The sequence below is a fragment of the Fusarium redolens genome (genome assembly GCF_020744475.1).
Source record: "Fusarium redolens strain MPI-CAGE-AT-0023 chromosome Unknown BKA55scaffold_32, whole genome shotgun sequence".
NCBI lineage: Eukaryota > Fungi > Ascomycota > Sordariomycetes > Hypocreales > Nectriaceae > Fusarium > Fusarium redolens.
The window spans coordinates 214441-226582 of NW_025763695.1; the positions used below are offsets into that span (position 1 = coordinate 214441).

The 12142-nt window shown below is 50.8% G+C and overlaps 3 protein-coding genes across 3 annotated transcripts; 2 read left to right on the top strand and 1 right to left on the bottom strand.

Annotated features, from left to right (window-relative positions):
• The first annotated feature begins 101 nt into the window (after positions 1-101).
• Positions 102-860, top strand: BKA55DRAFT_261311 (uncharacterized protein). Its single transcript, XM_046185419.1, has one exon. The coding sequence runs from the start codon at positions 407-409 to the stop codon at positions 794-796; it is 390 nt and encodes a 129-aa protein (XP_046041495.1). The 5' UTR covers positions 102-406; the 3' UTR covers positions 797-860.
• A 7-nt stretch (positions 861-867) lies between these two features.
• BKA55DRAFT_698099 (uncharacterized protein) lies at positions 868-6819 on the top strand (the record flags this gene model as incomplete). Its single annotated transcript, XM_046200486.1, has 5 exons — positions 868-1369; positions 1427-1455; positions 1560-5900; positions 5953-6502; positions 6581-6819. 5 exons carry the CDS (start codon positions 868-870, stop codon positions 6817-6819), a joined length of 5661 nt encoding a protein of 1886 aa, XP_046041496.1.
• A 174-nt stretch (positions 6820-6993) lies between these two features.
• BKA55DRAFT_628302 (muts domain V-domain-containing protein) lies at positions 6994-11415 on the bottom strand. The gene is made up of 5 exons (XM_046196893.1): positions 10777-11415; positions 10671-10724; positions 10454-10616; positions 8005-10406; positions 6994-7955 (listed from the first exon to the last, which is right to left on the bottom strand). The coding sequence occupies exons 1-5, from the start codon at positions 11116-11118 to the stop codon at positions 7281-7283; spliced, it is 3636 nt and encodes a 1211-aa protein (XP_046041497.1). The 5' UTR covers positions 11119-11415; the 3' UTR covers positions 6994-7280.
• Positions 11416-12142: the final 727 nt, after the last annotated feature.

Below are 12142 nucleotides of genomic sequence, written 5' to 3' on the forward strand. Positions count from 1 at the left end.
TTCCAGCTTCTTTGTTTACATTGACTGAGCTTCCCCTCTTTTCGGACCTATCAAGCCCGGATGGAGACAAAGAACAGGCACACCTCTCTGTTTGAGAAGGCTTGATTGCACCCTCATCAAGGAGTGCTTGAAGCTTTGGCCTGTCTGTTGCTAATTTTGTATCAATAGGTGTTATTGTCGACCTTTTTGGGGTTGACGTTTTGTGTGGCTGGGTGATTGGCCGTCAGGTCACCAACCGTTTTTGCTTCCAACGGTCTTTTTCTCTGTCTCAAAGCATCAACACGGGTTGCGACAGACAAAACGCTCATAGAAACTGAATTATGCTTTAGTACAGCAGTCGACATGCAGCGCAAGATTTTAGACCTTTGAGTTAACCCTCGAAGACAAGACCAACTAAGCCCAAAGGATGAACGGTAACGCCGAGGAAGGGCGATCTTCGTCACAGACCACCCATCAACTTGTCAAAGGGCACCTCTCTTTGTTGCCAACACCACGGCAAACCACTTCTGGTACGTGCGGCGATGCTAGTCTGAGAACAATGGTATTGCACCCAGGCCAATACGGCCACCGGGCGAGGTTCACCTCAAAGGGCCTTCTTGCACCAGGTGTGCGATTTAACATCCTCCGTGACCCTCCAGACTTTTTGACCAGTATGACCAGTATGACCTCTTTCTCTTTATCGTCCTTTCCCTTGTTCTTTCCACACCAACTGAGCTCCCAGAATACTTACACATACACTCATTGGTTGATACCCTTTATCTCTGTGTCTTTACTTGACCTTTCATTATACCCATAGACCGCAACCCTCAACGCAATCCGCCTTTGACGAGCATCTCATCTTGCGATAGTATATGGTTTTTCACACAAATGGAGGAAATGACGGATATCCTCTCCTACGCGGGTCAGGATGAATCCTCCCTCGATTACGTACCGCCTGACATTGCCGCGACGCGCCTCGACCTTCTAATCGGCCCAAGCGATTCACAATGGGTGCAGAAGCTCAAGTTTTTCTCCGACAGGTTGAAGTCGGATACTCCCATCAAAGACATAATTCGAGAAAACTTTACATACCATGAGAGTCGCATGTTGATGCCATCTGATCGCGCAGACGTGAAGGAATTGCAAGCTGCCAACACAAAGCGCTACGAGGCCCTTCTGGAGGATCGTTTTAAGGGCGTCGGGGACTCTTTGGAAACAAAGCTCACGATGATGTACTTTGGGCTGCCAATTGCGCCAATGGAGGACATTCTCAAAGAGCTCTCCATGGCCGTTGGTCTGGAGGAGGAAGTCCCATTGTACAACATCAAACCACCACTGCATTTTCTTACAGCTCACGATCGTCGCAACTTGGGAAAGGATAGCCTCAAAGGTAAGCCGACTATTATTCTCTCTTCATATCTTCCAATACACCACTAACAACATCAAGCCAAGGAAGCCTTCAGTTGGCCCGTCCCGGTTCCAAGGACAAGCGAACCGATTTTGAGTCTTCGTGGAGGCGAAGGACCCCGCTCATCTCAACCCACATGCGATGATCGCATCGCTTGTGACTACGTCCCGAGAACGAGACTCCCGCCATCCCTCAGGATGGATGGACTTATCTTTATAGCCTCTATGGGCGCATACCATTTCGCACTGGCAAGTGGCGATCATTTGCACTCGTCCTACGACAACTGTTGCATGGTCACCCTGACGACATTAGGGAGAGGGAGTACAAATACGACCTCCATGTCTTTGACAAGAAGACCGGCGACCGGAAGACCATTCGTGACAAACTGCCCTTATCCAGGGATAGTGAAGCAATGACCTTCCTGCAGGAACACTTTGCCAATGGCCCAGATAAGTCACACAAGGATTGCTGTACTCTCTTTATTGATCAAATTCGGAGGGAGCCCGACAACAGAGTTGAGCACTGGGAGCCTTCCCAGCAACAACTGGAGACAGACACTCTCAGAATTGGGCGCTCTCTTGGGTCTTTCCCCAATGGACCTGAGAAGGATGCCATCAGTTATGCTTATATCCCATTCCCTGAAACCAATACCCCAAGCTTCGTCGCTAGCAACTACGGGTCTCAGCAGTACAATGTCTACTTCAGGGCCGCCACGGATATCCTCTTTGGTCGACCTATGGGCTACTATGATGCAGGATGCTCCGAGTACAACCATGCCTTGTTCCGACTCTATGACAAGAACAAGCCAGACGCTTCATTGACCGTACCTGTCGTTTACGGTGCCATGGGTCTGCCGCAATCGGCCTGGGAGCTTCTTCACCCGTTGAATAACCCAGGTGCTTGCTGGATGATTGATTGCACCTGGCTCGACCCCGGTGTGAAACCTCTTATCTTTCCCAACTATTACCCAAAGCCTAACCCTCACTTGTTGGCACGCGACAGTAATTCTGGAGATGAGTTTCATGATGCCTTTCACCCGATTTGTGAGATTGCTACGGAGGCTTTTGACGACGAGTCGAGCACAAAGCTTGAGACAGTGTATGTGCTTGAGGGCGACCCCACAAATAGCTATGGGGATGGTATCAAGGGCTTGGAGATTCTTCCGAAACGTGGTTATCGCGGTGGGAACAATGATTCCTGCGGACGCGACGTTGGTGAGAAGATCGAAACTCTGTCGACCTGGTTCTTTACCGTTCACCCTCATTTTCGTCCTGGGCACTGTCGTCTGTTCCCCGCTTGGCACGATGGACAAAAAGTCTCTGTAGAGTTGCCACCTCTGACATCCTCAATCAGACAGCTCTTTGAGGCGATAAATCAGCTGGTATCCAAGACCAAGTACGAGAGAGACATGCGCCGGGATCATATATTGCTCAAAGAGACTCCTTGTGCCGACAGCCTTGGAGCTAGAGACACACCATCGTATCTTATCAGCCCTGACTCATCTGAAGTTGAATGGTATCGTGTGAGAGAATCCATCACGTCTCCAGAAATTACAGTGTCATTTGTCAAGAAATCGGATGTCGACTGGGACACATGTATATCGGAGAACAACATCTGGGGTATTCGTGATTTCAACCCCGAATTTTATGTCGTGCGCCCTCGGCTAGGCGACGATGTTCTTGAAATCAGGAACCTCAAAGATGAAATAGCCGACCCTGTCGTCAATTACCCTTCAGAACCTCAACGTCTCCCACCCAAAACACCTGGGGATAACGAGAAGATTGACCGAGCACGCTCATCCTACAGAGCTGAGGCGTTCCTGAGCCCTACGCTACCTCATGTTGAAATTCGAGAGCCTCCAGCTCCGAAACTCATTTTGCCCAAGGCCCCGGTACTTCATGGCCAGTTTGAAGCTGAGGAGGAGCAGGAGTATGATGTTGGTGTCTTGGCAACCAGTCGACCTGACTGGGCTAACAGGCCTTATCCTGCACGCCTTCCTCGGGTTAACAGGCTGGTAGATTCAGATTCGGATTCGGAAGCTTATGGGTGTTCATTGACGGGGGATGATTCGTCTTCGGGAGATGGTTCATTGTCGGGAGACGTCCCTAACCCAAGGATTGAGATACAAATCTCCAGTGATCACAGCAGTGATGAATCAAGCAGAGGGGACGATGACGGGGGCATGGATGATGATAATGGCGATGACAATGAAGATGGCAATGGAACCGAACACATCGCTGCCTCTCAACCTGGTCCTTCCAACAGATCACCCTGGAATTTTGATGAATACGCGCCACGAGAGGCCCGAGAACGTACATGGGCCACTCAACCCAGTATCTTCGGTAACTTCAGAGCCGGGTCTTCGTTAGCTGAAATTGGCATTCCGGTGACTGCTGCGCCTGCGGAGAAGATGCTTCGCACCTCTAACTCCGGCAATGTCCCAATGATCTCCAAAGCCATCCTCACACCTACCGAGCAGGCTGAGCTTCAGCGCGCCCTCTGGGACACTCGTAACCTGCTCCTCAAGCGCACCATGCAGTGCATCTTCGAGGACTGCGACTTCACCTGCCGGGTTGACGATCATGAGGCCAGGAAGAAACATACTATGGAAGCTCATAAGTCACGATCGTGTCCCTGGTGCGCCGAGCCTATGTTTGAATGGTGGGATAAGCCTCAGAGGATGAAGCATATGCGGGAGAAGCATACCAGGGACTTGAAGAATGTCTTGGGTATTGTGGATAAACCTATTCCTAGGACGACGGCTGCAGTGCCGCGCCCAGCCCAACCTCCTCAGCAACCTCCGGGTTACCCTCAGCCAGTGGTTCAATCCCAATCTGCTCAACCGTTCTCTCTGGGACAGGTTCCCAATCCTTTTACTGCACCTCGTTCAGCCCCCGCTCGCCGCCCAGCTCCTGTAGCTCCTATGGAACCTCGTACAGCCCCGGCTCCGGCAGCTGGTACAGTGATACCAAACATCTCTGGCCCTGGTTTGATGCCTAGGCGACCGCCGGTAGAGGCAATGGAAAAGCTCCAGCTTCCGGATCGTATCACCAGGGCTTGGCGGCAACCGCCGAAAAAGACGGGGGATAAATATAAACTCCCTCAGGCTCCACGAAGTCTCTCAAACCCCCTTGCCTGGTATGATATGACTGGACCGACAGCTGTCATCGATCCTCCACAATTTTGTCCCATGAAAAAGTGCGTCTCTATGCCTGATATCAGCAACCTCGGCTCTTGGGGCTTATGGCAACACCTTAAGCAAGACCATTGGTTTCATACGCTTAGTAAGTGTCCATTCTGCGATCTTCCGTTCTTCGAAGTCCAGGGCACAGATGGGGAAGGCAAAGAAATAGGCAGTACGCGAAAGGAAGACGAGTGTATCAAGCACATGGACTGTCATATCTATGAGCTCTGGCATCATCTACAGCCAGTCCACGAACGTCCGTATATGGTCTATCCTCAGAACACCCAGAGCCCAGTGAGGGGAGAGGTGGAAACTGTCCGGAGGATCAAAGAAACGGCGGCTGAAGAGATAGAAGCGAGAGCTCAAGAGGCGGCTAGAAAAAAGACTGAAAAGGAAGCCAGGAAGAAGGCCGAACAGGAAGCCGCCGCTCGAGTTGAAGATCTAGTTCAAGCTCGACAGTGCAGACCTCCGCCTGTCAAGAAGTGTGCCTACTTCGGGAAGTGCGGTATTGTCATTGGGGATATGGATGTAAAGGAGTATCGTCGTCATATTAGGGAATGGCATGAAGAGGAACAGGTGCACTTGCTCCCATCAGATGACGAGGGTAAGAGCAACGATGACGAGGCAGATCGCGGTGATCATAGCGATTCTAGCAAGCGACAGTCTTCTGTTCTTAAACCTGCTCGTGGAAATCCTTCTCCCGCTAGAAATGCCTCGATGAGCAAATCTCCGACTCCGCGGGTGACTGAGGTCTCTTCAGACGATGAGGTTGTGGATGAGTCCAACCAGTCAGCTGGTGCTGTGGTGGTAACCAAGAAGCCTGCCCCCAAGAAACCCCCTGCGAAGAAAGGGGGCAAGAAACGCAAGGCCCCAACACAGGAGATTGAATCGACAATTGAGAGTCACAGTGAAGCCGCTTCTACAGTTTCTCGTGGTCGACGGCGATATGCCAAGAAAGCTCAAGCCGAACCACCTGAGACAGCGACTTCCTCCACTGAAGCACAAAGCAGCGAGGCTCCGAGCCCTGCCGCCGGAGGACGAGCCCGGACCAAGAAGGCCAAGAAGACTCTCGGTACGGGAGAAAAGGATGGCGAGTATGAAGATGATGGGTACGAGACGGATGACTACGACGAGGAACCGAATGAGCAAGGAGGAAAGCCCTTTCGTCGTCGAGCCAAGTCTCCAGACTGGGTGAAGAGACTCGGTCCTGAAGATCCCGACTTTGATCCCGATGATGACATGTATTGCTCCAAATGTCTCCGCAAGGTACCTAAGAAGCGAAGCAAGAGTCCCAACCACTCGCCCATCGGTCGCGATGCAGAAGTCGAGGTTTGTATCTATCCCTACCATACTCACAGGCATGCATACTAAAGCATCACAGGCTCATACCGACAAGCATCGATGCTGTGGTATCCGCAACGCTCCAGGCTCTATCGAACATCTCCCCAACCGCAGCGGCTGGATCAAAGGCTCCGATATCCCCAAGACACTCGGCAAAATCAAGAAATCATTCCGCCGCCGCTACCCAACATACGCACGCACGGTCTATCCCACCAACTCAAACGACCAGTTCGCATCAGTCTGGCGCTCCGATCCCAATAACGAAGAAAACAAAGAATGGTGGGACATTCCCTGGCCTCCTTACGAAGGAGATCCTCCCTTCCCTGGATCGTGGGAGGCACCCGATCTGCCATGGGACGATACCTCAGCTGGACGAAGGCGACGCGAGATGTATACCGGAGTACAGGTTCATGATCCTCTGTATAGGTACCAGAGCGACTCTGACACTGATGGGTCGATGCAGGCGGCTGTTCCGGAGGATATTAGTAATCTGAACATTGATGCTAATCCGGCACTGAAGAGGCCTGAGAGTGCGATTACTTCGATTGAGGAGGCGACTGAGGAACCTGCTGCGAAGAAGGCCAGGACTGGTAAGCCCCAACACTCTCCTCGCCATTCCCTCCTACTCTTTATTTCGTTGTTGTGAATGGATACTGATGTTGTTACAGGGACTAATACTGTCAAGCGTAGTAAGAAGGCGGGTAAAGCCAGCACTCAACCTTCGCGTGCTTCGAGTCGAATTCGAATGCAGAAAACTGCTACTGCTTCGCCTGCGCCGTCGACTGCTCCTTCAACAGCGGCAGCAGCGGCACCTGCTTTGAAACCTGCTTCTTCAAAAGCAGCTGCTTCAACGACTGCGACTCTGGCTCCAGAGCCTGACTATGATAGCAGTGATCCCGATAGGTGATTTGTTTGACGGCATGGTGTACGAGTTGGATTGGCCACTCTTGGTTGAGATGGGGATGGGTGATTTGTATGTTGAACTGATTGATTAAGTATCAACTTTCTTGTTTGGTTAAGATTTGGGAATGGCGTCATGTTATATTGAGTTTGTTCGGTGAGTTGGACGAATGGGTGGGTACTGGTCTTTTGGAAACCTGTATCTTTTGCTATGTATCTAGATATCTTTACCGCCATCGCAATCGCCTCTCATTGTACTGTCTGTAACACCCCAAAGCACATTGATCTCGCAATTCTGTCTCAAATAGAACTCCATTGCAACGCCTATTTATCCCTTTGTGACAACTCTATCAGAGGTCATCAGTCCGAATACATGTGAAGTCGACGCCATACACGCCTTGCAAGATATCACCAATTCCTCTAGAACCCTGTCCGTTCCTCCTTGTTCCAGGCCTTAGTTGTGTCATATTATAATGCCTCGATAGCATTAAGAAGAACATCCACTCCTGCATCTCCCATCTCGCCCTTATCGCCGAGTAGTGCACCGATGTCGCTAAGAATACCCAACGGGATGTAACACCCTGTCTTTGCCTTCTCAAGACTATCCTTGAGTCGACTGGTGTGTTCCCATTCCTTGGCGGCGACTTCTGCGCGGTCGATGACGCGAGAAGAGATACCGCACATAGCGGCGCAGTGCATACCGAAACTACCCTCGGCGACACCATCTTCCAGCTTGTACAAGAAGGTAACGCGACGCTCCTCATCATCAACGTGGATCTGCATCCTTCGTGCTCGGATCTCGGGATGGTTCTCAAACTCTGTCGCAAGAGAGTGGTAGTGCGTAGCGAAGTAGCCGACACAGCCGATGTGAGTAGCGACGTGGTGAAGAACAGCTTGGGCGACGGCGACACCATCGTAAGAGCTGGTTCCACGACCAAGTTCATCCAGAATGACCAGCGATCGGGGTGTGGCTTCAGAGAGAATCTTCTTGGTCTCGGACAGCTCAACAAAGAAGGTCGATTGAGCGGCGAAGATGTTGTCGTTGGCGCCTAGACGAGACATGATACGATCGACGGGAGTGAGGCGTGCGAAAGTGGCAGGGACATAGCAGCCGATCTGAGCCATGATGACGGCAACGCAAGACTGTAGATGTTAGCATTGGAAAATAATAGGGAGACAAGACAGAACTTACCATGCGAAGGACGGTAGATTTACCGGCAGCGTTGGCTCCAGTCAATAAGTTGATCTTAGCCTGGTCACCACCAAGCTTGATATCATTAGGGATGAAGTCGTCCACTGTGTTCATCATACAAGGATGTCGCAGTTCTTGGAAGTCAACAGTGCTGCGCTCCTCGTCCACGAACTCTGGGCGGCAACTTGGCTGGCCAAGAGACGCGGATGCCTTGGCTAAGCTGACAAGACAATCCAGCTGCGAGATAATCTTGATGGCTTGCAGCCAGGTCTCGTAGTCAACATCGAACTTTTGGAAGAATCGCGACGCAACTTCGCGTACAAGTTGTGAGTGGGTTTCTTCCGCTTCTTGAAGCTCTCGCACAAGTTGGGAGAGTTCGGGGAAGTACCATCGCTTGACGTCCTTTGTCGCTGACATTTGACGGAAAGTTGAAGGGACCTTGACACTCTTGGGAGCTTCCAGCTGGTAGATCTCTTTACCAACGTCTGTAAACTTGAGGAGCTTGCACTTGAACTCCTTCTTCTTCTCGGCCAAGAGATCTTCAAGTTGCTGCTTAATCTCCTCAATGCGATCGGAACTCTGGTCGAAATCCTCTTCAATACCACGCTCAGGTATGAGAAGCTTCTCGTCGCGTGCCTTGCTGCGATCGAATGCTGATCTCCAATAGCTCAATGGCTCGTCGAGGTTCGGCATCGACGAAATCAGGCGGTCGACAAGGCCATTGCCGCCCTTGTAAGCTCCCAAAAGGCTCATGGTGTACTCTATCTGCTCAAAGCCTTCTAGGACCTTGACAAAGTCCTCGGGTTTGCAAGCCCCAGCGTGGATTCGGGAGATGAGTCGCTCCAAGTCGGGCATCTTGACAAGCTGTGAGGCGAATTGTTCACGGACTGTCTGATCGGCATTGAGCATCTCGACAGCATCGAGACGTTCATTGATACGATCAATGTTGCAAAGCGGGTGCGCGACCCATGATCGGAAGAGACGTTTTCCAAAGGGCGTGACGCACTTGTTAAGTAAGCTGAACAACGTACCCTCGGAACCGCCATTAACCGAGTTGGAGAAGATTTCGAGGTTGATAAGCGTCTGCCCATCCAGGATCAGTGTTCCATTCTTTTGGATGGGGTTGTAGAGCTCGAAATTGCCCTGCGACAACAAAGGTCTCTCAAGCTTGAGGAAGCGCAAGTATGAGATCAATGCACCGGTTGCCGACATGGCCAAGTCATCGTCTCGTAGCGACTGAAGAATCTCGGGCCAAACCTCCTCATCAGCATCTTCTGCCTTGAAGTAGCCTCCACAGTCGAGTTCGCGACGGGTCTTATCCGCCTCCCAGAACTCGGCACCCGGCTTGAGGTGTGTCCAGATGGTGGTTGGGCTAGTATTGTTCTTCAGGATACGGAGTGCCTTGGTAGACAGGTGGGACTTCTCGAGAAGTAGTTCACGTGGGCCGGTTTGAGCAATAAGAGTCTCAAACTTGGTCAAGTCCACATCGTCCACAAAAGTAGAAAGGTAGAAGCGTCCAGTAGCAGTGTCGGCAAAGGCGATACCAAAAGCAGGGAGATCGTCAACGAGAGATTCCTTGATAGCAACACAGTAGGAGGCCATGTCGTCTTGCAACATGCTACCGTCGACAAGTGTTCCGGCTGTAAGGATGCACGCAAGCTCGCGGGTGATGACCTTGTCGGCCTTCTTGCTCTTATCCTGTCGCTCGCGCATCTCTTTACCCAAGTTTGTCTCCATCTGATCGACACGAGCAACCTTATATTGTTTGGCGATAAACTGGTTTACCCAGTGATCGAGCGAACTCTCAGGCACTCCAACCATACGCATGTTGACACGGTCTGTCATCTTGAAGTCGAACTCCTGATGCCCTACAGTCGCATCGTTCTCGTATAATTCGTAAAATTTGCCCTTCTTGAAGAAGACAATTGTGTCCCAAAGGTTCTGCTTGATCTTCCAGTACTGAGTCTCGAAAGGAGAGAACTTCTGCCAAGCAGCAGGAGGAATGTAAATTGTTCGCTTGTCGTACTCAGGATGGTCGGGCTTTCGCTTGTCTTTATCCATAATATTGGCAAGCCAAGGATACCTTTGATCGGGGTCTTTGGTGTGTGCCTTCTCCTTATATTTGGGGTCCCTCATAGCCACTCTTTCAGCGGGCTTCACGACCGGTTGCCTATCGGTAGAGGTGGCATCATAGCTCCACTGAGAGGCCGTAGAGCCTCCCACATCATCCATCAGCTCATCCTCTTCAAGAATGCTATCCTTGATATCTATATCGGGTTCAGGTATGGGCGATGACTTGTTCGACCGTTTCCGGGGAGCAGCGGGCTTTGAGGCTCGCTTTCGCTTCTTGGACCGAGAGGTATCTTCGTCTGAGTCTGATGCGATAAAGTCATCCATAGTATCTGCAATCGTTAGAGTTGAACAGTGAATCAGACACGGGGAGGCGTACCACTATCGTTTTCCTCTGCGGCTTCATCCTCTTGTTCTTCGTAATCGTCCTCATCCCTAACAACCGGTCGAGCTCTTGATCTTCGGCGCGAGCTTGCAGGCCCGCCAAATTGAAATGGCTCGTCCTCCTCTGAGGACTCGGCGTAACTAACAACCTTTTTGACCTTCGGAGCATCAGTGGCTGATCTTGCTATTATCGTGCGTTGCGAATGTCTCACCTTTCGAGTCGGACTGCTTGGGAGAGCGTCGTGGTTCATTTTGGTTGAAGACTTCTGTCATTCCGTATCAGCTCGCGTCGCTACGCATTCTCGGGGCGTTCTTTACCTTCATGGTCGAATCAATATTCTCCTGGGAGCTCGGAGGCTCAATAGCATCACTATCAGGCACGGGGGTTGTTTGCTTTACGGCGACAGTTGGCTTGGCCTTGGCCTTGGAGAGCGGAGTTGTCTTTGGTAAAGAGTTTGCCTTGGTTGTTTCTTTCAAGCACGAGGACTGCTTGTTTGCGGGCGAAGCCTTTGCCAGCGGTGATGATGCGGCAGCGGGGGATGAGGGCGGCGCTTTTTGGAAGAAGGAAACGATTGAACGTTGTTTGGCTGAAGAAGTAGTGGCGGCCGGTTTGGTCGCTTTAGCGGGCGTTCGGGCCACAGTTGATCGTTCGCTCGCCATGATGGTGAATGGCTTCAGCAGAATGTAGCGATTAAAGGTGCTAGGCAGGGGACTCGACAGACGTGAATCAGGTAAAAGAGACAATGGACAGTATTCGACGACGATTATGTGTCAGTAGGCAAACAATCAGTAACAATTGACAAAAACAGCAAAAGTCTGGACGAAAAAGAATAAGTTGGTGATTGAAAGAAGTTGAGGATGGTGGATGGGAGCTTCAAATTGGGAGGGCCATGACTTTCTTTGATTGACTCGGGAGTCGCGTCCAGGTAATTTAATAGGGTACAGGGTGCACGCGTCCTCACGCGTTAGTTGGAAAGTGACAACCCAGCAACCGAGTCTAGCGAGTCTCTCGCACTGGGCAAGCGCGGTCGGTACGCGGGGAGCGTTGAGAGGCCCCACTTCCCGGCAGTTCTTACCACGACCCAATCATCATTTCCATTGTGATCCAGGCCAAAATTGCTCCTTCGACTTACCCTGGATCGTCCACTCATCGCACCGTGAACAATGATGACGACAGAGACCACTGAGTTAAAGAGTAGTCGATACAGTGATAGACTCCTTGGTGCTTTAAACTGATTCCTATCACTGATCTGCTGTCAGCTCAAGGTGTTTACAGTGTTTCATTCATGTTCAAGCACGTAAGTTCTCGCCGTGTAAAATCTCATGACCCCAAATGGACAACAAGTTCGTAGAACCCTCAAAGCTTCCCATCACCTTGGTAACTTGAAAAATAATCTTTGATACTTTGACAGCATCACCCGACAGAAAGTCGATAACTATGTGTCATAGAATGATTCAACAGCTAATTTGCGTCTCCCAGTGCTGTAACATCGTAAGTATAGTTGCTAAATTCAGCTCGTCCACGGATTTCCGTTATCTGTTGAATATCTATCACGAGAGCAACCTCAATTCTCGATTCAACCCCTTCAACCTTGATCAGATTCTTGCACGATTCTATTCTTCTCATAATGAATTTCTCTGTCTTTTTTCGAGCTTGTGTCACAGACGATATCACAGTTGGTTA

Coding starts and splice junctions, on each gene's coding strand:
- BKA55DRAFT_261311 (XM_046185419.1), top strand. CDS start 407: ATGAACGGTAACGCCGAGGAAGGGCGATCTTCGTCACAGACCACCCAT.
- BKA55DRAFT_628302 (XM_046196893.1), bottom strand. CDS start 11,118: ATGGCGAGCGAACGATCAACTGTGGCCCGAACGCCCGCTAAAGCGACC. Junction 10,617..10,670: donor CAAGCAGTCCGACTCGAAAG/GTGAGACATTCG, acceptor GATGCTCCGAAG/GTCAAAAAGGTTGTTAGTTA. Junction 10,407..10,453: donor CGCAGAGGAAAACGATAGTG/GTACGCCTCCCC, acceptor TAACGATTGCAG/ATACTATGGATGACTTTATC.